General features: G+C 47.1%; 2 protein-coding genes and 1 long non-coding RNA gene across 4 annotated transcripts in view; 2 read left to right on the forward strand and 1 right to left on the reverse strand.

Annotated features, from left to right (window-relative positions):
* SEC14L2 (SEC14 like lipid binding 2) overlaps window positions 1-5,378 on the forward strand; it is a 111,688-nt gene extending 106,310 nt beyond the window's left edge. Inside the window, exon 12 of the mRNA XM_029572027.1 lies at window positions 3,605-5,378. Within this exon, the coding sequence (XP_029427887.1) occupies window positions 3,605-3,711 (107 nt within the window). The 3' untranslated portion in view covers window positions 3,712-5,378. The remainder of the gene's footprint in view (window positions 1-3,604) is intronic.
* Window positions 774-13,924, reverse strand: LOC115073528. The gene is made up of 3 exons (XR_003852042.1): window positions 13,799-13,924; window positions 12,517-12,648; window positions 774-1,932 (listed from the first exon to the last, which is right to left on the reverse strand). It is a non-coding gene; the product is annotated as an uncharacterized LOC115073528 (long non-coding RNA).
* On the forward strand, window positions 13,917-25,209 carry MTFP1 (mitochondrial fission process 1). 2 transcript variants are annotated; one of them, XM_029572028.1, is made up of 4 exons: window positions 13,917-14,054; window positions 16,027-16,154; window positions 22,989-23,221; window positions 24,060-25,209. In XM_029572028.1, the coding sequence occupies exons 1-4, from the start codon at window positions 13,991-13,993 to the stop codon at window positions 24,142-24,144; spliced, it is 510 nt and encodes a 169-aa protein (XP_029427888.1). In that variant the 5' UTR covers window positions 13,917-13,990; the 3' UTR covers window positions 24,145-25,209. The 2 variants fall into 2 exon arrangements, with proteins under 2 accessions (XP_029427888.1, XP_029427889.1); XM_029572029.1 differs by having other exon boundaries at window positions 23,001-23,221.
* The last annotated feature ends 222 nt before the right edge of the window (window positions 25,210-25,431 follow it).

Here is a 25,431-nt window from a genome sequence, read left to right on the forward strand (position 1 = left end):
ATCGGCTAACTACATTACATGGACAAAAGAAATAGTACTGGGAGGAGAGGGAGTGCCCATATGCAGCCCACTCATCTACAGAGGGACAAAGGGCCTTCCTACGATCCTGCCCAGAGCCCGCTGGATGCTAGGTTTCAAGAATGAAAGCATTTTGCAAAAGCTGCTCACAACTGGATTTTAGGCCATCTCACTTATCTGAGGGACACTCAAGCACCAGCACAGAAATCCATAGAAAGAGTGCAAAGTCTCAGATAGTCCCACTGGGTGTGGCGAAAACTGGAGTCTTTCCACTTATGCCACCTCATTTTTGGATTAAGAGAAGAACAGTGAAATGCACTGCATGACCTTTTTGAGTGCAGAGCTCTTTCATCAGATGCACTCCAGAAGGTACAGAGACCACATCCTTGGGTGATGATTTGTATATTGGTCCAGTAAAAGGTCTCACAATCTGCAAGGAACTCATTTTTGTAGAAACTGAGAGAGACAAATTCCTTAAACCTGTAGTAGAATCTCCCTTTGCTACAGGTAGTAGAGTGATATGAGCAAGCATCAAATCGACTATTGATAGGTCAATAGAATATAAATTTAACTATTGCCCAGATAATAATTCATGTAGAATTGAGTGGTCAACATGATCTAGTCCTGCTGTCGCTCCTTGTGTCCTTGGGCAAGTCACTTTACCCTCCATTGTCTCAGGTACAATAACTTAGATTGTGAGCCCTCTGGGGATAGAGAAATACCTCCAGTACCTGAATGTAAACCGGTGTGATATCGGTATATAAAATAAATAAATATATATATATGTATCACTTCCTCAAATGTCCTCTTCATGCCTTTTTTTTTTTTTTAAAGGAACAATATTTTACAATCAAACACTGCAGTATTTGTGCCGCATTTGCAGTTAGGAGTTATACAATCCTGTAGCCCGCCCACCCCCATGTTTCTAAAGTCAGGTTGAAGTGGGCAGCCAGTTCGGGGCTTCTGCACAAGTTACTGGTAGCTGATGTGTGCATTGTATGAGCAGCTGAAGAATGGACTCGGGGGAAGGGGAGAAGTCATTTTATATGCGGGGTCAGCATTATTTCCCTGCTACTGTCTGGCAGGAATAATCAGATTAGTAACTAACCTCTCTTTTTTCATACTTCCATGTTTCCTCCCTCCATTAGGACCAAATGTACATAAAATAGGCAGGAAACTCAAACTCCAGCTCTCTGTGTTATGGGGCTCTGAGGATAGAGGAGGCTCTGGCAGTGATATTTATTTGTGTGTTCCCCTCTTATATTCTGCCTTTTCCTGGGTGAGCACAAGGCAGTTCTATTTATTTATTTATTTATTTATTTATTTATTTCTTTTTTTTTATATACCGAAGTTCAATTAACAGAATTAATTATCACTTCGGTTTACATTACAGCCAGCAAACAGCAACAGTGACAGAGTCTTGTCTTACATTGAACAAGGTGGAAAAAACTTGGATAAACATAACAAGGGAGAAAGCGAAGTATAAGCGTAGTGAAATGTACTAGTAGGGTGAAAAAAAAAAACCGGTAGGGCGGGGGAAAAGGGGATGAAAAATAGCGGCTTTGTTACAAATAAATAGGATACTTAGGGAAGGCCTGGGTCGGGACAGACAGGAGGGGCTGAGGCGGAAATGAGTGGTTATGGGAAAGATTGGCCAAACAGCAAAGTCTTAAGTCTCTTCTTGAAGGTGATTGGACATTGTTCAAGCCTTAGGTCCGGTGGGAGCAGGTTCCATTGCTTGGGGCCAGAAGCGGACATAGCTCTTTTTCTTAAGGAGGTTTTGATAGTAGATGCTTGAAGAGTACCTCTCTGGGCTAGTCTTAGAGGACGGGAGGAATATATAGCTTACAGGCCCGTACGTAGCTTTATGGGACACAAGTCAGATTGTGCGCTAATGATGCGGGCACAGACCATCTAGGAGAGGAGAGATACAAATAAGAATCCGTGGTAATGATATAGGTAAATAGAAGAATACAGTCAGCAGGTAGGGCCACCAGGCCTCCCTGAGGGGGACTCAGACTTACAAGTTAGGTGGTGGTAATGTTCTTTAAAAAAAAAAGGGGGGGGGGAGGGACTGGGTCTGGTCCACCAGCAGCCTCCACCTTACACTTTTTCCCAATGGGCAAAAGGAAGCAAGTTCAAAAAGGTTCCAGGTCAGTGACATGGCATAAACACACCCATGAGGACATAAGATGTTCCATGCTGGGTCAGACCAAGGGTCCATCGAGCCCAGCATCCTGTTTCCAACAGTGGCCAATCCAAGTCACAAGAACCTGGCAAGTACCCAAACATTAAATAGATCCCATGCTGCTAATGTCGGTGACAAAAAATGGTTATTGCAGTTTATGGGCTTCTCCAGGAATTTATCCAGATCTTTTTTAAACTCAGCTACACTACCCTAATCACATTCTCCGGCAATGAATTTCAGAGCTTAATTGTGCATTGAGTGAGAGATAATTTTCTCCAATTTGTTTTAAATGTGCTACTTGGTAACTTCATGGAGTGCCCCCTAGTCCTTCTATTATCCGAAAGTGTAAATAAGATCATGAGAGGTCTTGAACGAGTAGATGTGACTCGGTTAAAGACCTCTATCATATTCCCCCCTCAGCCGTCTCTTCTCCAAGTTGAACAGCCCTAACCTCTTCAGCCTTTCCTCATAGGGGAGCTGCTCCATGCCCTTTATCATTTTGGTCGCCCTTCTCTGTACCTATATGGAAGGCTCTGCTGGGACTACAATAAGAAGGGGTTTTAAATGTGGATATACAATCCCATAATATGGGTTGACTTTTAGGCATACAGAACCGCTGTATCCCCTGATCTCCTTCCTGTGGCCTGGGGTTAGACGGACCCTTTACACCTCACTTTGAACATTTGCCCTGTCCTCTGATTGGCCCTTTTGAACAGTGACTGCCATAAAATCAGCAGCATGTTAAAAACAAACAAACAAACAAAAACCAACCGCTGTTTCTCCTCCTACCTTCTTGTACAAATTTTGGTGAAGGGCATGAGACTCAAAGAGGAGAGAGTGACCCTCCAATTCAGGAGTTTCCCTCCATGCCAGCAGTGGAGCTCTGGCCCAAAGGGAGAGTTTCAGCAGTCAGGAAGGTGGGTGATCTCTAAAGCGCTGAGTAGGGTTCCTCAGTTACTTCCCGGGAAGAATGTATTACTCACAGCTCTTGCATCTAGTTAAGTCTCATGGCCCTCTAGGTTCTTGCTTTCATTTGGGATTCTCTTGGTAATGCGTGGGACCGGGTCATCAGCTGTTTGAGCCGATAATTTTAAATAGGATGGGGCCTGGGTAATTGCTGGAAAAAAACCAAACCCCAGCACCCCAGGCAAGAGTTGCTTTGGTGCCACCTCCTTCCCTTCTGGGCTAATGTGCTCATGCTATTTTGGAGATGGTCTGTTTGGCTTCCCCCGCCAGATGTAGTGCCCTGGTCCAGGCCATAATGAGAAGTGTAAAAATATGAGAGAGGACACAAAAGGGATCTAGGAATAATAAAACAGGCCAGGTGGTAATTCATACAGCTGCTTTAAGGGAGCATGGGCTCTTCTGACTTTGTTTATTTTGTGTTTTACTTTCCAGATGTTCTGCGTTTCGACAACACCTACAGTTTCCTCTATTCCAAAAAGGTCAACTTTTCTGTGGAGGTCTTGCTGCCGGACCAGACTGCTGAGGCACAGGTTCAATAGCTCAGTGCTAAGGGTCTGAAACACCTCAGCCTCACCTCGGATGCCTGCTGCCAGCACTCCCTTCCTCCTGCAGCGCTCTGCTCCTTTTGTGACGCACAGAAGTGCCTCTCCCATATCCCCTCTAGATAAATGAGTCTCTGCTTTTCTTTAGATTGAAGAATGAGCTGCTCCTTTCTCAGGGTGACTTGTAAGATGGTTTATGTCTTTTAGGCGAGCAGCCAGTATGTTTATTTTTGACCGACTATGAATGTGCAGGGCTCCTTGTGCAAGGGTGGGGTGCTCTGAGGTCTGACTGGAATTGATTTCTATGCATTTTGGATAGTTAGGCCTTTATCATTCTGTGGCACTGCACCTGTTGTTCTGGGCATTGGCAATGGTAGAAGTGAAAAGCCAGAGGGCTGGCTTCAATCGATTTTTAGGTGGGGGACAGAGGAATTGACTCCAGTGACATGGAGTGTCCCACTGGATGGCTGGAGCCGCTCTGCTTCTCCTGAACTAAAGGACATGTTGGCTGAAGCACTGGAGCAGATGACTGACTATACGAGTGATACTCATTGGGTACAGAATACTGTAGGTCTTAGGTGTAGGGCACTCCTGAAACAAGCACTTTGTATCCCTAGCAGACGTTATGGAAGGGAGAAGTTGCATTATTTCTACAGCCCAAAAACATAGTCCGAGCATGCATTACGTTTCCCTTGTGGACAGCAGGATTAAAGTGGTTAGCAAGGAAGCCGAGATGCAGCCAACATGGACGTTTATGCTAGCCTCGTGCTTCAGTCAGCTTTATAGAAAACAAAGTACTAGGGGGGCTACTTCCACTCCTGCGTAACAGCTTGCAGGCCCCTCTGCAATGTTCCTTGTCCAGCAGGGACTGCGAGTACATAAACTAGCCACAGAGTTGGTGGTGCAAACTCCTTGCCAGGAAGCATGGGTGGGAAGTTAAAATTAAACTCTGCACATACTTTGCTGGATGGCCCCGGCAGCACCTCTTTTCCCCCACCCTGGAGGGAAGGCAGTTTTTGAAAGGGGCTTTCAAAGCTGTGGCGTATCTCTTTTGAAAATTGCCCCCAGAGGGACAGCACAATTTAGATATAAACACATATTCTAATAGGCTACGTTTACGGTTTGGTATATTATAGTTTGTTCTGGGCTCTTGTGCTGCAGATCCAATATTGTTGTTTACAGGTGCAGCCTGCCAGTTCTCACCCAGGCACTAAGTGTGGCAAGAAAGAGCGTCCTATGTGGGTGAGCATATGAATTGGAGGGCTTAGATAGAATCCTTATTCTGTCGGACCACTTAGCCTAGCTAAAGCATTTCTTTCCTCACTAATTTAGGCTCAGGCTAAGACTTCCTGTTCAGTTTAGGATACACCAGAGTCTGAAGTTTAGAATGGGAAGTTGAAATCCATACAGCCGCCTAGTCAAGAAGGAACGTACAAATCACATGGAAAAGGAGCGAGAGCTTCAGATGTGCTCTTTTGAAGCTTGTCTGAGCTTCTGAATTCATGTCTGTACCAGGATCACAGAGCATGTGCTGGTCTTGGAGCAGAAGGAATGGGTTCCCAAACCTGTCCTCAGGGACCTCCAGCCAGTCAGGTTTTCAGGGTATCCACAATGAATGTGCATGCGATAAAATCTGCATTCAGTGGGAGAGGAGAAGGGGCTGCAGTAGGGAGGGGTCTTCTTTGCTTTGCACTGTACTCCCCCCCCCCCACCCCCCCATCCAATTCCTTGCACGCTGCCTGGGAGGGGAGGGGCTGAAGCAGGAAGCAGAGAGCTGATCTGTGCTCCGAGATTTTGGGCACTGGCCAATAGTGATCAAGGCAGAGCTTTGTGTGGTTATGTCCATAGGTAAAAGCAGCCCTGGCTAGCAATGCCCCTTTGGGTTTCTCATCTGGAGCAACTGACCCCACCCCCTCCCAGCACTGCCTTATCCTTTAGAAAGAGACTTGTGCTGAAACTGGAAGAACAAAAGGAAAATTAGTCCTTACCCGCTAATTTTCGTTCCTGTAGTACCACGGATCACTCCAGACTCCTGGGTTTTGCCTCCCCTCCAGCAGATGGAGACAGAAGTTTTAACGGACTCTGTCCTATACCCCTGAGGTGCCACCTAGAGTCTGTCAGTATTACACTGTACCCAAGCAGAGAAAAGTAAACTAGTGCAACTAAAATTCTCCCCCCTCGTAGAGCAGAGGAAATAAAAAAACTGGTAACATGAACGAAAACATGCCCATTCTCCTACCCTTTGAAGGTGGGCGCACAATATCAGAATGCATTGAATAAATCTGCAGAATATGAACATCAACCAGCCGAGTGGAGTCTCCATTTCCCATGGGTGGGACTCTGGAGTGATCCTTGGTACTACAGGAATGAAAATTAGCAGGTAAGGACCAATTTTCCTTTCCCTGTTCGTACCCGGATCAGTCCAGACTCCTGGGATGTACCAAAGCTTCCCTAACCAGGGTGGGACTGAGAGAGTCCCGCTCGGAGAACACTGGCCCCGAAGGAACCAGGCTCTGGGGCCCAGACATCTAGATGGTAATGCCTAGCAAACGTGTGCGGAGATTTCCACCTAGCTGCTCGACAAATCTCCTGCGGCGACACCTGCTGACATTCTGCCCATGAAGTCGCCTGCGATCTAGTAGAATGAGTCCGGAAACCGACCGGAATCAGATGGCCCTGAACTAGGTAAGCCGAAACAACAGCTTCCTTCAGCCAGCGTGAAATGGTGGTCCTTGAAGCTTTCTGACCCTTCCTCGGATCACTCCATAGGACAAACAGATGATCCGAAAGATGGAAACCATTCGTGACCTCCAAATAACGTATCAACACGCGTCTGACGTCCAACTGTCTTAACTCCCTAGACTCAGAAGTAGAAAGATCTAGGCCCGCCAAGGATGGGAGCGCCACTGTCTGATTCAAATGAAAAGAGGACACTACTTTCAGAAGAAAGGAGGGAACCAAGCCCTGACAAGCCTGTAGCTCCGAAACACGCCACGCTGATATGATAGCCACAAGGAAAATGACCTTCAATGTCAGATCTTTCAAGGTCGCCCGCATCAGCGGCTTGAAAGGTGCATTACAAAAGGGCACGGAGAACCAGGTTGACGAAGGACAGGGGTTCCGAATCGGAGGATGAAGATGTTTAACGCCATGCAGAAAACGAACCACATCCGGATGAGACGCTAGAGCGAGGCCCTGTACCTTTCCCCGAAAACTACCAAGGGCTGTCACCTGAACTTGTAGGGAATTGAAGACTAGACCTGCCTGCAGAAAAGCCAGAACATCCAGAATAGTAGCCCTGGACAGCTCTACCGCGTGATTCAGGCACTAGTCCTCGAAAATACCCCAAACTCTGATGTAGGCTATGGAGGTAGAAGTTTTACGGGACTGCAAAAGCGTAGTAATCACCTCCGACGAGTAACCCTTATTTCTCAATCTCCGCCTTTCAACAGCCATGCTGCTAGACAAAAGAGATCTACCTCTGTGAAATAAATGGGACCTTGTTGCAGCAGACTCGGGGATGGATGAAATCTCAGCAGGCCGGCTACCGCCAGATTGAGAAGGTCTGCAAACCACAGGCGCCTCGGCCACTCTGGCGCGACGAGTATCACCTTGCCCAAATGAGCCTCAATGCGGCGTAGAACCTTGCCGACCAACGGCCACGGCAGAAAGACGTACAACAGAATGTCCTTTGGCCAGGGAAGCACCAGATCATCTACACCTTCTACTCCTGGCTCTCTTTGACTGAAAAATTGAGGAGCTTTGGCATTGCAGTACGTTGCCATCAAGTCCATCGCGGGCCTGGGCCATCGGTTGCACAGGAGATTGAAAGCCTCGTCAGAGAGTTCCCACTCTCCTGGATCCAACTGGTGGTGGCTGAGAAAATCAGCCTGCACATTGTCCACTCCGGCAATGTGACAGGCTGCTATCCTGTACAGGTGCTGTTCTGCCCAGCTGATTAAAAGCTGAGCCTCCGTCGCCACCGGACGACTCAGATTTCCGCGCTGACGATTGATGTAAGCCACCGTCATCGCATTGTCGGAGAGAATCCGCACTGATCTCCTCTCTACTGGAAGGAGGGCCTGAGGCGCCAACTGAACCGCTCTGGTCTCCAACCGATTGATCGACCAAGAAGACTCCGACCTCATCCACTGATCGCTCCCCACTCGGAGAGGCTGGCATCGGTGGTTACCACTATCCAGGAGGGAATGTCCAAATCCACACCCCATCGTAATCTGGACACAGCCACCAAAGAAGACTGGACCGTGCTGAATTCGTCACGGCTAGAAACCTGATGAGAGGAGGATCCAGAAGACCGTGAGGCCCGAAAACGACGATTCCCCCGGAATCTGGACCTCTGAGGAAAAGAGCCTCTGCTCCTGGGCCTGTCCTCTGGCAGCTTTTGGACCTTATTCTCTCCCAGAGACTTAATCATGTCCTCCAACTGTTGGCCGAACGGCAGCTTTCCCTTGAAAGGCAAGGAACTCAGCTGAGCTTTCGAGGAGACATCTGCCGACCAATTTCTGAGCCAAATGAGCCTGCGAGCTGAAACAGCAGAGACCTTTGTTCTTTCCGATGTGCGCAGGAGATCATACAGTGCGTCCGCCTCCAACCAACCAGCCTGAGCCGCGTCCGCTTCCGAAAGGGATGCCACAGATTGTAAGTGCTGCACCCAACGCAGGCTCGCACGCAGAGCAAAACTGCTGCACATGGCCACCCGCACTCCCAGGGCGGAGGTCTCAAATATCTTTTTAAGCTGTACCTCCAATTTTCGGTCCTGCAAATCTTTTAGGGCCGTCGCTCCTGTGACTGGGATGGTGGTCTTTGTAGTGACTGCAGAGACTGCCGCATCTACCTTGGGTACCCTGAGCAGCTCCAGCGCATCCTCCACTAGCGAGTACAACTTATCCATAGCGCGGCTGACTTTCAAACCTAGATCCGGAGTGTCCCACTCCCAGAACAAGAGGTCAGTGACCGACATATATGAAAGGGAAAAGAGCAAGCTGGACCTCTTAGACCTAACATCACAGGATCCACAGCTCCCATACGCGAATCCTCCTGCGGGACTTCAATTCAAAGCTCTTCCAGAATAGTCGGGATAGGCAGACCCAATTCATCTCGCCAGAACAAGCGTACCATCTTGGGATCATCACCGTCCACTGCAGAAGCGCCTCCCTGCTTGGGCACCAGGGGCTGACCATCCTGGCCTGCGTCTACCCCCTGAAGATCTTGCGAGGAAGGGGTCTCCTCCATCAGATAGATCCGACAAAGATGAATCATCCGGACCTGCCACTGATCTGAGAGGGCGCCTAGACTTGGGATGCCCCCCACCGGCGGATCACTTACGGGAGGAGGGAACCTCAGAGACCTTGCCCCTCTTGCGTTTGGATGCTCTCCGTGCCTTGAACATCTTGTGAAAAAACTTCACCAAGTACGAGGAGAACGACAAAGAAGACCAATCTGAGGCCTCAGGATCACCATCCGAAGTATCAGCCCGATCCTCCTGCGACCTCGCCCCCCCCCCCCGAGGGTCCCTGTCGTGGGGAGAGAGGTGATGGGGAACTCCGTGCCTCCATCGTGGCTCTCTCTGCATCCCTGAACGTTTTCAAAATGGCCTCTGTCCCTGCACTAAGCAGGAACGGATCAGGCGGTTGCAGCTGAGCTGTAAACCTCCCAGGCTCCGGCCGCCGCGAAGAACTGCGGCTGCCACAGGGATTCCCCTCAGCGGACCTCCTGAGATACAACCTGCACAGATGCCGGCTCTAGAGAGGCGGGTGTGCACGCTGCCGCACGTGGAGCAGGCCGCACCACGAGGCATAGCCTCGGGCCAAATTTAACTCTGATCAGCTGAAGTAAGCGCGCCAAAAATAGACCGGGCGGCAGGGGCCTTCGCGCGAGCCGAAACGCGGTAAAGCAGGCAGAGAGGAGCTGGAGAGAACGCTGGACCGGCCGACCCGAAAAAAACTCACTTTTACCTTTTTTTTTTCCCCCCACAGTGCTCCGAAGGCTGTGCTAAGCTGCCTGCCACAGGTGAGTGAGCCGGGCTCCCGGTATCACCCGCCGGCTGTAGCAGTCCCCGGGTCCTCAACCCCCTGCTCTTTTGCCTCTGATACCAGAGGGGATGGTCCCACCAGGACCTGCCAACCCCCTGGGAGGCTCAAAGGAACTTGCTGTGCCTTCTGCCGCCGTTTCCACAATCTCGAGTAAATTTTCTTTTTTTTTTAAAGAGCCAGAAACCTTCTAAGGCGCATCTACTGGCTTGGCCGGCTAGAGCTGGTGATCCTGCTCTGCATCCGGTCCCTCACCAGGGGCTTGCGGAGGAGACTCGCCTTCATCCACCCCGTCCGTATCTGAACTGTCACCTGACAGGAAAAGGACCGAAGAGGGTGTTTGGCCTTAGGGGCTTCTATGCCGCTGTGTGACTTGGTATGCTTGCGGAGTGATGAAGCTCCTGTCCCAGCCCCCAGCGGGACATCACGGGGTACCTTGGTACCCTGACTCTTGCTGCTTTTCGTGCTTTGAAGGCTTTATGCAGCAACAAAACAAAATCGGAGAACGAGGAAGAAGACTCATCCGAGTTCTTCCCCCGTTCCTCCTCTGAGGAAGTGATCTGCGCTGCCTGCAAGTCGCCCCCCCAGGGGCAGCAGGACATGGCGAAAGAGGAGGCATAGAGCTCCCCTCCCCCAGGGCAGCCTTCTCCTGCTCCTTGAACGTTCGCAGTGAGGCTTCAGTACCTGCGCTGAGAAGAAAAGGGTCCTGAGGCTGCCGCAGCAATTCTGCCCTCCCAGGGTCCCTGCATGCTCTGGAGCTGCTGTGATGCGATTTCGCCGGAATCTGCTTCCCCGAAGAGCCTTCCCCTCCCGACAAGCACCCGGGAGAAACTCCGGGCCGCAGCATGCTGCATGATCCCCGAGCTAAATTAGGATCAGGGCCAGAAAAAAGAACCAGCGCGACCAAGACAAACCCCAGGGAGTTCGTAGGAACTGAAAAGGACGGCGGAAATGGCATCGGAAGGAAGGAGGGCCGAAAGAGACCGCTAGGCCAGCTCAGAAATTAAATAAATCACCTCAGCATTGTTTTGTCCTGTGTGCAGATCTTCAGAGGGTGAGTGAACCGGGCTCCCGGGTATCACCTTCAGCCGCAGGCAGTTACAGGGCTCCCAACCCTCTGCTCTAGAGCCTCTGTAACCAGGGGGGATGGTCCCACCAGGACCTAACAACCCCCTGGGAGCTTAAAGAGATATCTTCTCTTTTTTTTTTTTTTTTTTAAGATTCCCTAAGGAAGGAACACCATCAAAACTAAAAACCTAACACTAAACCCAGACTAAAGGTTTTGCACCTCCACCATCTGCTGGAGGCAGATGGATACTGACAGATTCTAGGTGGCACCTCAGGGGTATAGGACAGAATCTGTTAAAACTTCTCTGTCTCCATCTGCTGGAGGGGAGGCAAAACCGAGGAGTCTGGTCTAGTCTGGGTACGTACAGGGAATAAGCTTTTAGCTGTTTTGTTTGTATAGAAATGTTGTTGCATAAAATACCAAACTGCAGTACTCTAGGTCTCATTAAGAAAAACTGCTTCTGCCTTTTCTGTGTAGCTTGTGCTTGTTTTAGATTTTTATAAATGTTCATTTTTACAGGAGCAGAGCCCTCTAGCCTAGTAATGTTGATAGACATTTAAGTTTTGCCTTGCAATTAATTAGCACTTTTGAATATAAAAAACTGTTCTACAAAGCCAGTAAAATGAAGTTCTGTAGGAAACTGTTTACAATGTCCTGATTATACAGGTGAGGGGCAGTGGGCAACAGGGTTAGAGAGGTATTGCACAGTGCTCTGCTCAATCCTCAATGACTTCACCTTACGTGGAAGGGCTGGCCACAGTAGACACTGAAAATATTTACATAACTTGTTTACTAAACTGTTCTGCATAGACCTACAATTAGGTACATACAGTACAGAAGAGAAAAGGCTACGACTGGAGCTGATTATCACTAGCGTCATGTTGCCTTCGGTAAAGGTTTTCTTTCTGCACTCTTTACTTAGTAGCTTGATACTGTGCAAGAAGGGTTAGGCAGTTCAGGTGGTGATAGTAACATAGTCTGTCTTCTGTCTGAAAACCATCTATTAATTTCCTCCATAAAAATATTATTGTAAGGACAGAGGACATAATGCCTTTGACAGAATTACTATCCAGTTTGGCTGTAGTGCCTCCCACCAAAGGTTGGCATTCAAACAGGAGCTGTACCGTGGCCAGAGGTGTTGTCATGCAGAAGGGAGGACAATGTCATGGGGTTGTAATGAAAATGAACGCTGACACTTTATCTGCTGCTATCGACTACTGCGAAACTTCAGAGGCAGCAGGAAGTGATAAAAGGAAACCACAGCAACCGAGTCAGGGAGAAGCAGATTAGTGCTGGATATAGGCAACGTTTTATACGGCTAAGCTAGTGTAGCTTCTGCTTTCAAGAACTAGGAAAGACAAATGTTATATTTTAAAGAAACCTTGGTTTGGTCCTATGCGGAAGCCTACGAACCTGTTGTTAAAATAAAATCTTAACTTAAACATTGAGTGTCTTGTTTTGACTTTTTTTTTTTTAAAAAAAAACCACTTGCACGTTTCTTATTAACCTCGTCTTCCAGCTCCGTCCCGTAGCAGAAAGGTTTAAAGGCTGGAGCCTTGTGGCTGCTAGGTCAGCTGACTAGAAAGCCAACCCCCGATTGGGTGAGACGCTCGGCCGCTAACCGGAAGTTTAGGGACGCAGTCGCCAGCTGCATAGCGTCAGGGAGCATCGCTCAATACTCACGTTGTCTGCTGCAGACACAATTTGTTGCGTGAAGTCACTGGATCGCTCTTTGACGTTTATGTTGATGCTGGGTGTACTTCGTTTAATGCTAAGATTCCTCGCTCAGCCAGTTGCCACTTGGCTCTCATGTTCCTGTAATAAAAAGAACCATGGGATCCATTTTTTTTTTATCGCTGGAAAAAAAGTACAGTGGTTATTTGTTTTGCTTTTGAAATCCATATTTCTAAGATTAAACCAGCAAGATGTGCAAAGTATAAATGGGTGCCTCTCCTTTTTACTCTGTAATTAGGGTCAGCATAGCAATGTAGCATATCCCACAGGATGAAAGCAGAGGACTGGAAAACAGCAAACACAATTCTTCATGCCATTATTATTATTCATTTTTCTAGCGTGCTGGATGCACACAGCACTGAACAGATACACATAATGGACAGTTAGAAGAACATGCCATATTGGGTCAGACTAAAGGTCCAGGAAGCCCCACTTCTTGTCTCTGACAGTAGCCATCTAAATTCAAAGGTATCCTGCAGGATCCCAAAGAACAGGCCTAATTCGTGCTCATAAGCAGGATAAGACAAGTAATGGCTAATAAAGGTATATGGATTTTTCCTCCAGGAACTTGTGTAGATCATTTTAAACCCTGATACACTAACTGCTTTCACCCCATCCTCAGAACAAATTCCAAATTGAATTATATGCTGAGCGAAAAAATAATTTCTCCTTCCGGTTTATAATCTAGTCAACATATACTGACAGCACACACAACAACAACAACAACAAGTCAAGGGGATAAAGTAGTTCAATAGAGGATTCTGATGGTGGGGGCTGTAGATATTTTTAAGGAGAACTCTGGTTTTGGAGGTTGCTACTGATCAATCTATTATTTAGTTCAATAATGCACAGAAGATCAACCCCAGTCTGCTTATGTCGTGAACCTGCAGAAGTAAAAATATAATCAAAACACTTATTTTGGCCCTGAAAGACGACAATGGTTTTATTAAAAAGGATATTCTGTAGGCTGCTTGGTGATGCAGTGGCAGAGCCATTCAGAGGGGCCTGGGGATAGCATGGAGGGAGCCTTCGGAACCCTCGGCGGGTTGAGAGGGGGAAATCTGTGGCGCTTTCCCGATGCGGTGGGAGAGGAAGGTGTGAGCTGAGACGCTCCAAGCACAGAGGTTAAAGCGCCGAGCAAGGATTTAAAGAGAAATTCGGACCCCGCGCTCCCTCAGGTGGGGAAATGCCCCGGGCACGTTTTGGACCAAAATATAACTTTTCTCCATACTCTCTCTCTGTAAAGCTCCCTTTTTTTCGGTGCATCTTGTGGTGAGTTTGCAGGGTCTCCACTTGCCTCGGACGTGTGGACTGGGAAGGTCAGGAGGCTGGGCATGAGTCCCGACGCCGTAATTTGGTGACGCTCCCTTCCGGCGCATACCTGCATGGGCTCCCTGCTGCTTGAGCGCAGGCGGGGATCAGCATGGGGGCTCCCTCGGTGCCGGAGGACAGGGACCTGTACAGGGACACGTGGGTGCGATACCTGGGTGAGTGTCCGAGGGCCCCGGGAACCGAGGCGACGGCTTCCTGAGGGCTCGGGGAGCTGCAGACATTCCTCCCTCCCACTGAGAATTTACAACCAGTTTTCAGGGGGAGGGGGAGGGAGAGAGAGAGCCAGCCCTGGACGGCTGGGGGATTTTGGTCCTTCAGGGGAAGGGTTTTATATTGCTTCACTGTCAGGGATTACAGGTTTAATCTTCACCTAAAACGTATTGTGTATGTGTGTGTATAAATATATTTATATATGTTAATGACTACGCTCTAAAATACACTGTGAATATGTACAGTGGCTTGTAAAAGTATTCGACCCCCTTAAAAAGTCAGATTTGTGTGTATTACAAATGACACTTTCACAGATTGTTCCAGACAGGATGTTTATTGCAAAGCAGTATGCTCTTAAAGTAAAATTTCAGTCGCAATTCATTATTTCCCTCAGACACAAAGTGGTTGTCTGCTGGTTAATGATCACAACATACTGGAAGTCACAACCTTTGATTTCTCATTGCTATAAACAAGTCCTTGATATAGAGGTCACTGAAAAAAATGACCTTTGCTCTTCATAAGAAGTCATCTTTATATGAGAAAGTATGGGGACCTTACTGAAGGGTTGAGGGGATGTCCTTAAGGGAGGATCAGAGTGCAGTTTGGGGTGTAAAGCCTAATGTCCTTTGTTATGTGAGAACGTGTATGTATGTCTAGAGGTGTTAATTCATGTTATATTGCTGGCTGTATTGTTTAGTTTTGAGAAAAAATAATTTGAAGTTTTGGGGAGAAAAGCTGGGGAATGGAACTATAAGAAGGATTCCCTCTCCTCCTTCCCCTGAATGAACTCCAGCCACATACTGGGATGTGGATATCGGTAAGTATCTAACGAGAGTACTGGGGTTTTCATACCATTTATAATTAAGCATGAAGGCAAGATCACAGTTCAAGAAACTTGACAAGACTGAAAGCGAACATAAGATAAAAGGTACAGGATCAGCATTTTTCTTTATGACCCCTGCAGAATTTGAGAAATGATAGCATGACCACCTTCCTCACCCCCAGTTAGCACTGTCAGACTGAGGCAGAGCCTTGCTGTGAGGAGGCTCACGCTGCTGGAGTCTCCGAGCAGTGTTGTAAAGAAGCTCACGCTGTTGGCACTGATAGGGCACTGCCATGAAGAGGCTCACATTGCTTGAGTCCCTACAGATGCTCATTGTGAAAGTCTGACCATGCAGCATCGGATCTTTGACACATTCCGAAAGCTAGCATTTCTTTCTCAATAAGCAGTGTCCAGTTTGACTGTGTCTCTTAGGTGAGATTATATATTATATTATAGTTATTATATTATAGTTGTTATTATATTATATATATAGTTGTTATGATATTATATTATAGTTGTTATTATATTATATATATAGTTGTTATGATATTATATTATAGTTGTTGTATTTATTTATTTATTATTATGCCAATCAGTTTTATTCTCCCTGTTTTTTGTAACTGCGCCTCGGCCTTCTTGTTATATGGTTCTGTTAAGTTAACCCCTAAGTTTGATGTAAACCGGCCTGATATGAAGCTTGTCATGAAGTTCGGTATAGAAAAATGTTAAATAAATAAATAAAATCTATAGTTACTGTTACTGTATTGCATTTGATACCCCTTTATTTAGTTCCCATCCTTAAAACTTTTCTAATTGTTATCACACCTTTCCCCATTACTTTTCATTTGTTACTTGTTTTCGACTGTTACTTGTAAGGGTCCTGCCCAAAGTTATTTGTTTTATGTAAACCGATACGATGTGCGAACGGCTATCGGTATAGAAGAGACTTTAAATAAATAAATACATTTTCTCCAAAGAGCTGGCATTGGCTATGAATGCAAGTTTTCTTTGCACTTCTGCTGCACCTTTTGTCATTGTGCAGTAATCCCCTTCCCAGAACTTGACCTTCACCTGGGATTTGCCTTCTGTTGCAGGATATGCAAATGAAGTGGGAGAGTCCTTCCGAGCCCTCATACCCGTCTCACTGGTGTGGGCAAGCTATGGCGTGGCGACTGCATACGTGACAGCGGATGCTATAGATAAGGGAAAGAAAGCAGCCGTGGTAAGAGCCCTCCTCAGGTCTTTTCCCTCTCTCTGCCATTGTGTGTTGGTGCAGCTTGCCAGAGATCCCTGATGATGAACCCTGCCTGGGCAGAGTCTCTCGTTCTTTGTGAGCAGATGATGGACTGGGGATCATACTTGTAGTCTCAGCTGCATCTGGAGAATGGAAGATGGGAATGTGCATCTCAGCAGAGAATTTAGGCACTAGGATGCAAGATTCGGGGCTGGATTCCTGGGTCAGGTCTTCCGCTCCCCACACTGGCCAGGCCCAGGGATGCCGCAGAGGTAGCACTTATAGGCTCCAGGGAGGGAGTCCCAGCCACCACACAAAAGCACCACCTAGTGAACAGAATCTAGGGGCCCTGAGGTCTGTCGCTACAATGACTGGAGTAAAGTAATTTGGGAAGAGATATATAAAATAGGAAACAATTCCTGGCCAGTAATGAATGAGCTGCAAGCCCAAAGGAGCAGGAAGAAAAAAAAATGTAAGTTTGAATCTTTAGTGTCATTAAACCAGGATATCCACAATGAACATGCATGAGATAAATTTGCATATACCAAGTGTCCATGGTATGCAGATTTATCTGCTGCATATTCATTGTGGATATCCTGAAAACCCGACTGACTGCCTTAAATCTTTCAGATGAACTCTCTACATTAACCAAGGCCGCACCACTATCCACCCCCCCTTTCCATGGGGAAAAGTTTTGTGACATGGTTCCTCAGACTCTCTTCTTGGACTTCCCTAGTTCTACAGCTTCTTTTCCTTCAGAAATGATGGGATTAATGATGCACAAGTCTTGTGCATCATTAATACCTTTCAGGTATTTAAAAGTCTGTCATATCTCTTCCAGGGTATACATTGAAATCCTCAGTTCAGTTTGTGGTGACAATCAAAAAGCAAATAGAATTTTAGGAATTGTTCAGAAAGGAAAGGAGAATAGATATGTAAATATCGCAATAGATCTATGGTGCGACCACACTTTGACCATTGTGTGTAGTTCTGGTCGTCCCATCTCAAAAAAGATAAAGAGGAATTAGACAAGGTACAGTGAATAGGGTTCCCAGTTTTTCCACAGACCACGACTGGACACGAGGACTGGGGGAGGGAGGGAGAGGAAGAGCAGGGGGGCATGTTTGTTTCCTCCCTTCATTTGCATACATTTGCATATATTTCAGATCATGCCACTTGGAATTCATGGTACCAGGCCTATTATAACATTTATTGTTTATGGGTTTGGCCCTTAGAAAGCTATGAATAAACTGAATTACCATTACAATATGGTAAACTTCCCAGACCAAACAGGATGAACTGCCAGCACTCAAACAGTAACGACCTTACTCTTGAAAAGGCAACACTGCAAATATTACACCTAGACCCTAAAACACCAATACACCTCCTATTTTGGAAAAAGAACAAACCAAGCTGCTAGAGATTCCTATTCAGAAGCTACACGCTAGCAGAATACCTCACCATTTCTCATAAAATATCAACTAATAAATCAAGAAATATAAAACATCAATTGTAATAGTAAAACCATATTACTAGAGTAAATAATTCAAAACATCCAATAATTAAAATTTCATTTAAACTTAAAACCTTTTTATAAAATTTCCCAACCACCAATAAAATACATAAAAACAGCAAACTCATCAAATAACACCCAATAAAAACCTCCTGCTCTCCATACCTGGAAACCTTTGATTTTCAGTCACCCTGATTTTGTCACGGATTATTGGGGAGTGGGGGAGGCGAGAGGAATGCACAAACTTTCTTCTCTCTCTCTCTCATATATGCACACGTTTATTCTCTCATATACACACTTACTCCCTCTCTCTTGATGGATACACTGACACACATGCTTGCTCTATCGCATGTTCTTTCACACACATGCTCTCACTGCCACATACTCTCTCTCACACATATGTTGCCCCTGACACTCTCTCACACATGCTGTACAAATTATTGTTATAAATGGAGAGGATGAGCCTCATGTTGGTAGGAAGGGTGGTCAAGGGGGGGGGGTTAATACACTTGTATACCTCAGGTGTGTACCTACTACCAACTTGCTAAGGTGATTTGGGCTTCTCAATTTTTCAAACATAAAACACTTTTTTAACTGACTGCTGCCTTCCCTGCCTGCAGCAGCCAATAGCAGGAGAAGTAACAGAAAACACAGGCAGCATGAGATAACTGGCAACCAGATCAAGGCTAGACCTGCCTGCCAAAGGGAGGGAGGGAGAAGCAAAGTTATAGTTGGTCTGCAGGTCACCAGGGTTGTGCCAACCATGGGGGAGAGGATGGGAGTTCTGAGACTGAGACAGCCGAGGGACTGTGGTGGGAGGAAGAGAGGGAGGCAGGCAGGGTGGCAGCAAGGCAACGTTATCATTAGGCTGCAGACAGAATGGAGAGCTACAGCACTGGACGTGGTGGGAGGCTCAGGCAGATAAATGGCGGCCACGGCATCATGGCACGTGTCCTGAATCCAGCTCTGGGAGGGATCCCTGGCCATGTGTGATGACGCGCTCCACCTATGCGGCAAAGCATGAGACAGCCGTGGCAAGCGGGCCTTGTAGATTGCTGGAGCCTGCGTGAACCATCAAGGGAGGAGGATCTGTTTCTTGGTGAGTAACCAAGGCAAGAGGCCAAGACTGCTGAGTTGAGAGAGGAGAAAATGCAGGGAACAGGCCATGGAATGTTCAAACTAGAATAAATACTCTGGGTGAGCAGCATGGTTACTCCTGGGGGAATTCTGTGCACAAAATTTTAAAATTCTGCAAAATTCTGCATATTTTATGCTGGTCAAAATAACACATTATACATTGCAGTCTTTACGTAATTAACTTAAAATATAATACCTGCACTTATACTTTTATTTTGTTTTAATAAGTAGAAACTTTTAGTTATATGATTTTTTATATTATTTTATATTGAATTTTATTGTATTTTTTGCTCTTTTTCTAACTTTTATGATGATTTTTTGATTTTTATATAAACCGTAGAGATAGAAACTCATGTTCTGTGCAACGGTATATAAAAATTGCATAAATAAATACAGAAAAATCATTGTTCAAAAATGCAGAGTTTACCTAGAAGTAATTCAGACAACATCCAACAAAGCATCAATCTGTGCCATCTGGGCAAACAAGCATTGGGGTTACTTACTGGATGCGGCGATTACTACCCTTAACCATAAGCCTTATGCTCACCTTGGATGCAACTCCAACATTGCTCTCTGCATCAGTGAAAGGGGATGGCAGGAAATTTGAATCAAACAGTTACCAACAAGGTTGATGAAACAGATAAGTATGGGAAAATAAGTGTGGAAGCTTGCTGGGCAGACTAGATGGGCCGATTGGTCTTTTTCTGCCGTCATTTTCTATGTTTCTAAGTACATTGTAGGAGTGTCCCTTCCACCCTATCTCTCTACTCCGCTGGCCAGACCCGTTTCACTCTGCCCTCTCAGTAACCTTTGCTCTCCACTATCTCTCCCCTCCCCCTCCAGGCTCAACCCCTTCCACTATCTCCACCCTGCAGCCCTCCACTCCTAGAATTGGACCATTCTCTCATACAGCCTGTCCCACTCTCACATACACACACACCCTCACACAGGCGCCCTCCCTCTTTCACACATACACACACACAGGCTCTCTCTCTCTTGCACACTCATCACACACACACACACACACACATCCACTCAAACAGGTTCCCTCTGTCCCTATCTCACACACATACACCCTCACACAGGCTGCCTCGTTCTTGCACACACACACACCCACCCTCAAACAGTCTCCCTCTCTCTTGTGCACACACACATACACCTTCACATAGATTCCCTCTCTCTACTGCGCACACCCCTCCCCCTCACATAGACTCCATCTCTCTCTGGCAAACATGCACTCACACAGGCTCCTCCTCACTCTTGCACACTCATATACCCCTGCACATAGGCTCTCTTTCAGTCACACACCCCTTCACATGGTCTCCCTCTCACACACAAACACACACCCTCACAAAATCCCTATCTCACACACACTCTCATTCAGGCACAAAGGCTCCAAATCATACACACAACCTCCTGTGCCTGTCATTCTGCGCACATACTTCCAGGCCGCATCAATGTCGTCAACTCTACGCTCGCGGCCCACTGGGGGTCTCCCTCGTCTTCAACCATGAGTGTGTATAGACTCCGCTCGCAGCCCACTGGGGCCTCCCTCGTCTTCAACCATGAGTTTGGATAGACTCCGCTCACAGCCCACTGGGGCCTCCCTCGTCTTCATCCATGAGCGTGGATAGACTCCGCTCGCAGCCCACTGGGGCCTCCCTCGTCTTCAACCATGAGTTTGGATAGACTTTGCTCACAGCCCACTGGGGCCTCTCTTGCCTTCAACCATGAATGTGGATAGACTCCGCTCGTGGCCCACTGCGGTCTCCTTCATCTTCTCTCTCTTTAGTGGCTGCACCAGCTGCCAAAAACAATTGAGTAGGCAGCTAATTGGTCAGTAGTCAGGAATAGACCAACCTTTATTCAACCGGGTTTTACAGTGTCCGGTTATCGTTGTGCAACAGGCTGCAAAACCAGGCTGTCTGGTCCAGAACTGGGCATTTGGTCATCCTAACAGAGAAGAACAACAGAAATGATAAAGGGCTGGAAGGGCTTCCTTATGAAGAAAGGCTAAACAGGTTAGGGCTCTTCAGCTTTGAGAAGGTGAATGATAGAGGTTTATAAGTCCATGGGTAGGATAGGTAGATATGGAACAGTTACAGAATTTACCCTTTCAATTAGTAGTAAGACTAGGGGACGCACCATGAACCTAGCAGGCAGGAGATTTAAAACAAATTGGAGAAAATGTTTTGTTCACTCAGTGCACAATCAAGCTGTGGAATTTGTTGTCGGGGGATAGCAGGGTTTAAAAGGGTTTTGGACAAGTTCCTGGAGGAAAGGTCTGTAAACCATGATTAGTCAGGTAAATCTCAGAAAGCCGCCACTTTTCCCTGGGAGTAAGTAGCAAGGAATGGGCCTACTCTTTTGGACCTGCCAGGTACTTGTGGCCCAGATTGAACACGGCAGGATTCAGGGCTCGATGGACCTTTCATATGACCCAGCATGGCACATCTTGTGCAGATCTACGCATTTTCCAACCTGTTTGTTTGTTGTTCTGAGAGAATGGTAGATGCGTGGATTAGCCACCAGCAGAGATTGTAGTAACATAAACTATGAGAAGTTAAGAATTTGTTGGACAGATACAGAGGGCAGAGGTTGGGGAGTAGAGAGAGGTGGGGTAAAAGAAACGGGGGCCTGAGTGTTGGTTTAGGTAATGGAAACTTACATGGAATTGTAGAGGACCAATATGTACTGAGTACTGGTACAGCTGCATCAAGCTCCCAAAAAGAGCAAGCACGATTGACCTGTAAGCAGCAGTGGTGGGGCTTTGGTTCATTCTGACATATTAAAGGTTTCCGAATGTGGGCAGCAGGCTGGTGGGGCTGCACTTCCCAGCAAAATACAAAAGGAGAGGGCACGATCTCCTGCAGGCAGTCAGGCTTGCATGGCTGACACTTGGGAGAGATCCACAGCATAGTGAGCACTGTCTGGTAAGGTCAAAGAAGGGAGATAACCAGAGCTAGAGTACTGCAGGCAGACAAGCATGTACAATTGACTAGAGAGAGATCCTTAGCTAGTGTTGTGGCTGGGACAACTGGGTGGGAGAGGCGAGAACCCCAGCTAGCTCTGGGAATATAGCCTAGGGTGGAAGCCGCCTTTTCCACCATGGTTGCCCCTGTTCCAGCTGCACTGAACAGGAGGCCCTGGCAGCTTCCCAGCGATCAGAGGAAAGAGATGGCGCCAGGAGCTGAGGTTTATTGCTGTATCGCAGGCAATTGGTGCTCGCGGAGATTGCTGGAGCATTTATTTGCAAGGCTGTCGCACAACAGAATTGCTGGGTAACTCTTTATCTCGATGCAGGATAAACCTGGAAAGCAGTGCTGGACTTAGGCACAAGCTACCTGAACTATAGCTTAGGGCATTGGATTCTGAGGGAGCCTCTAAATACGAAAACAAATAGTAAATCTGAAATGAAACTTTTTCAGGGTAGTACTCTTAAACTTAACATAGCTTGGGGCTTCAACCTGTCATAATCCGGCCCTGCAGCCCATGTCCTCCCTCCAGCCACACGGGCTGATTTCTGACCTTGTAGAGCAGCAAGAAAGTCGTTAGCCATCAGAGCCGAACACTCACATAAAAAAACGAGTACTAGAAAACCTATCAGACCATCCGGATGGATGCTGAAGAATGAATAACTCCCAGTGCGGTGAATCTTGTGAGGGTTTGTAAGTGATTCTGCCTGGATACACTTAGAAACAAAGTTTAGTATCAGAAAGTTAGGTGGCATGAAATGAACTTGGGTTTCCTTGCTTTGGAAAAGTCCTCATTGACTTAGAAAGGAAAGTAAATTAGTTACATTCTTTACTTCTCAGTTTTTTTTGTTTCTTGACTAGCACTTTCCTCCTGCTCCTTTGCACTTCCAGCACAGACTTGCAAACTGTGCCGGGATCCTGGCGCCGTGAGCCACTGCCTGGGGATCTCCCCCTGTTTTACATCCCTGCTCCGTGGTCATTGCAGCAATAGTCCTAGGCCGGGGGCGTGCAGCAGGGCTCCAGGTCTGGCCATTGGGTGTCAGCATTGCACCCGGAGCAGGAGGCGGCCACGTCCTGGACCCCGTGGTAGCTCCTGCGCTGGGCGGGTGGCTGGGTGAGAGGCCTCCCGTGCTGCTTTTCTCTGCGACTGTGCTCACTCCCGCGGGCTTTGCTTCTTTGCATTGTTTTAATGGACAGGTTCACCCTCAGGACTTGGGGAAGCGGAGACGAGTGGCAGTTGCAGTGGTGGACACATTTGTTTGGCAGGCCCTGGCATCCGTGGCTATTCCAGGCTTTACCATTAATCGCATCTGTGCAGCTTCCCTCTACCTCCTGGGCAGAACGACACGCTGGCCCCTCCCAGTGCGGAAATGGACCACTACGGCTATCGGGCTATCTGCCATTCCCTTCATCATCAAACCCATTGATAGGTAAGAGGGCTTTCAGTACCGGCAGTTATTAATACTCCACCAGCTCCAGCATGGGGCCAGTGGGTACTTGGCTGCTGTTTATTTGTATTTGTGTTCTTCATTTACCCCCATTCTCGTGGGCCTCATACCTCCAATCTTTATCTCATCGGACAGGTTTCATTTTGCCAGAATTCTTTTTTTTATTCTGAATAAAATTGATATTTTCAGAAAGGTTTGAGTTAAAAAAAAAAAAAGAAAAGGAACAAAGCAACAGAGAAGTGAGAACGTGTCTCAGTGCTATGCAGGGTATTCAGCCAGAGCAACCCGTAAAGAGATTGAGGATTCTCTCAGAATTAAGGGAGGGGAGCCACATCTACATGAAACCCAGCATCACTGATATTAACCTTCTCTTTTGTCTTCTTTTAAAACTACTTTTCACCTACCGTAGTTTCCAAAGGAAGCTCTCCCTGTCTGGTTCCCCCTCTCCCCAAGAACCCCAGTGTGGGGTGCCCTGTCCAAATGGCATTTTCAGGATGTGACACAGGGTCCAGGAGGATCCTGACCCAGAGCATTTTGGGGGATTCACATACACACGTGAAAGTAGGCTCCGTTATTTCTGCGTGGAACTTCTTTTTTTTTAAGGATTTTGCCAGGATTGAAAAGGTGCACATAATTGTCTTCCAGAAAAAAATGTCTTTACCAGTGGAGGGTTTTTCATTTTGACTGTGCAGCCATGAGAACGTGGCTGAATCTGGAAGGGTAGAACTTTCTGTTCCTACCTTGCTTGCTGATAAAACATTTTGACATGGTCTTCGCTGCTGTACCCCCAGCCCTTAAGCTGTTTGCTCTCTCGTCACAGGTCCGTGGATTTGCTGCTCAACTCCAGCCTTCGCAAACTCTACAGCACTTCCGAGAGGCCCAGATCCGGTGATCCCTCTCAGTGACGTGCAGCCGCCGCCGGTGTGCACATGGACACTCACACGGAAGGCGAAGCTACAGTGCCAGGACAGCACTGGGCTCAAGGGCCTTTGTGCCCTGCAGCAGCCTGAGGTTAGACTCTGTGGCATGTACGGCCTGCTAATAGTGTGTATGGAAGAAAAATATTTCTTTACATCAGTACAGCTATTCAGGTGCATCCATGCTCTCAGGCTCTCTTTCTCTCACAGAAGACAAGCTGGTCTGTACACTCAAGGTGATTGGTTTTCCTGCTTGATTATGAGCTTTGTTGATTTTTTTCACTTAATGTAGGAATGGTATTGTTTAGGGGCCTGGATTTACCAGAAATGTGTTCCTGAATTCTATATCCGAGTTTTGGCAGTTACAGGGAACACTACCACTGGCAAGCAAGGCTCATCTCTTATCTTTCTAAGTTTGTCAGTTTAACTAACTGCAGTAGGTAACAACTTGAAACATCAGGGACCTTCTGCCTCATCTCTTCCCCCCCCCGAAAAAAAATAGAGATTGCAATAGACTGGTGAACAATTAATGGGAAGCCAACTCATGCCCCTGAACTCTCCTAGAACTGACCTCTGTGCATTTTGAAGTAACCGGGAGAGACTGGATGGCCCGAGCTGAATGGACAGGGCCTCTCCGGGAGTACCTTGCTTGCTTGCAGTGTTATTTTGCTATGTCAGGGCACTCTAGGACTGTACGTCAATATGCATGGACCAGAGTCCTGCACTCTGGTTCATTCTGACAATACAGGAAGCCCAGATCCTGCTTTCTGGCTCTTGCAGTGCTACTTTATTGGTAGGATACAAATGCTTAGACTTTAATACCCACATGCAAGGCTTCCTGAAGTCCTGAGAGATGAAGTCCCCAGGCTAACCCTGAGGGAGTATGGGTAAGTCTGTCAGAAATGTATTCAGCTAGAGTGCAGATGGAGCAGTGTGATCAGAAGTAGAGGCTGCCTTCCTTCTACGGAGTGTGTGCTCAAGGCAAAGGGTGTAAATGATGCGCGTTGTACTGTAACTACCTCTGCAAATTATAATAAAGTGACAATAGAAGAATTCTGACATTGTCTTAGACAGAATCCACCTGCTAGCAGTGAGGCAGTGGTCTCGCCAGTAGCAGGACTAACGTCACATTCAGCAGCCTTTTAGAGAAGTTGGTTGTTCTTGAGACCTGTTGGGATAGCCCAGGACTGACTAAACACTGAGAGTGACCAGGAGAGAGGTTTTCTTACTTAAGGTGGTGAGTAATTGAGTGAGAGGAAGGCCATTCCGCCCAGG

This window comes from Rhinatrema bivittatum, chromosome 11, assembly GCF_901001135.1.
Source record: "Rhinatrema bivittatum chromosome 11, aRhiBiv1.1, whole genome shotgun sequence".
Lineage (NCBI taxonomy): Eukaryota > Metazoa > Chordata > Amphibia > Gymnophiona > Rhinatrematidae > Rhinatrema > Rhinatrema bivittatum.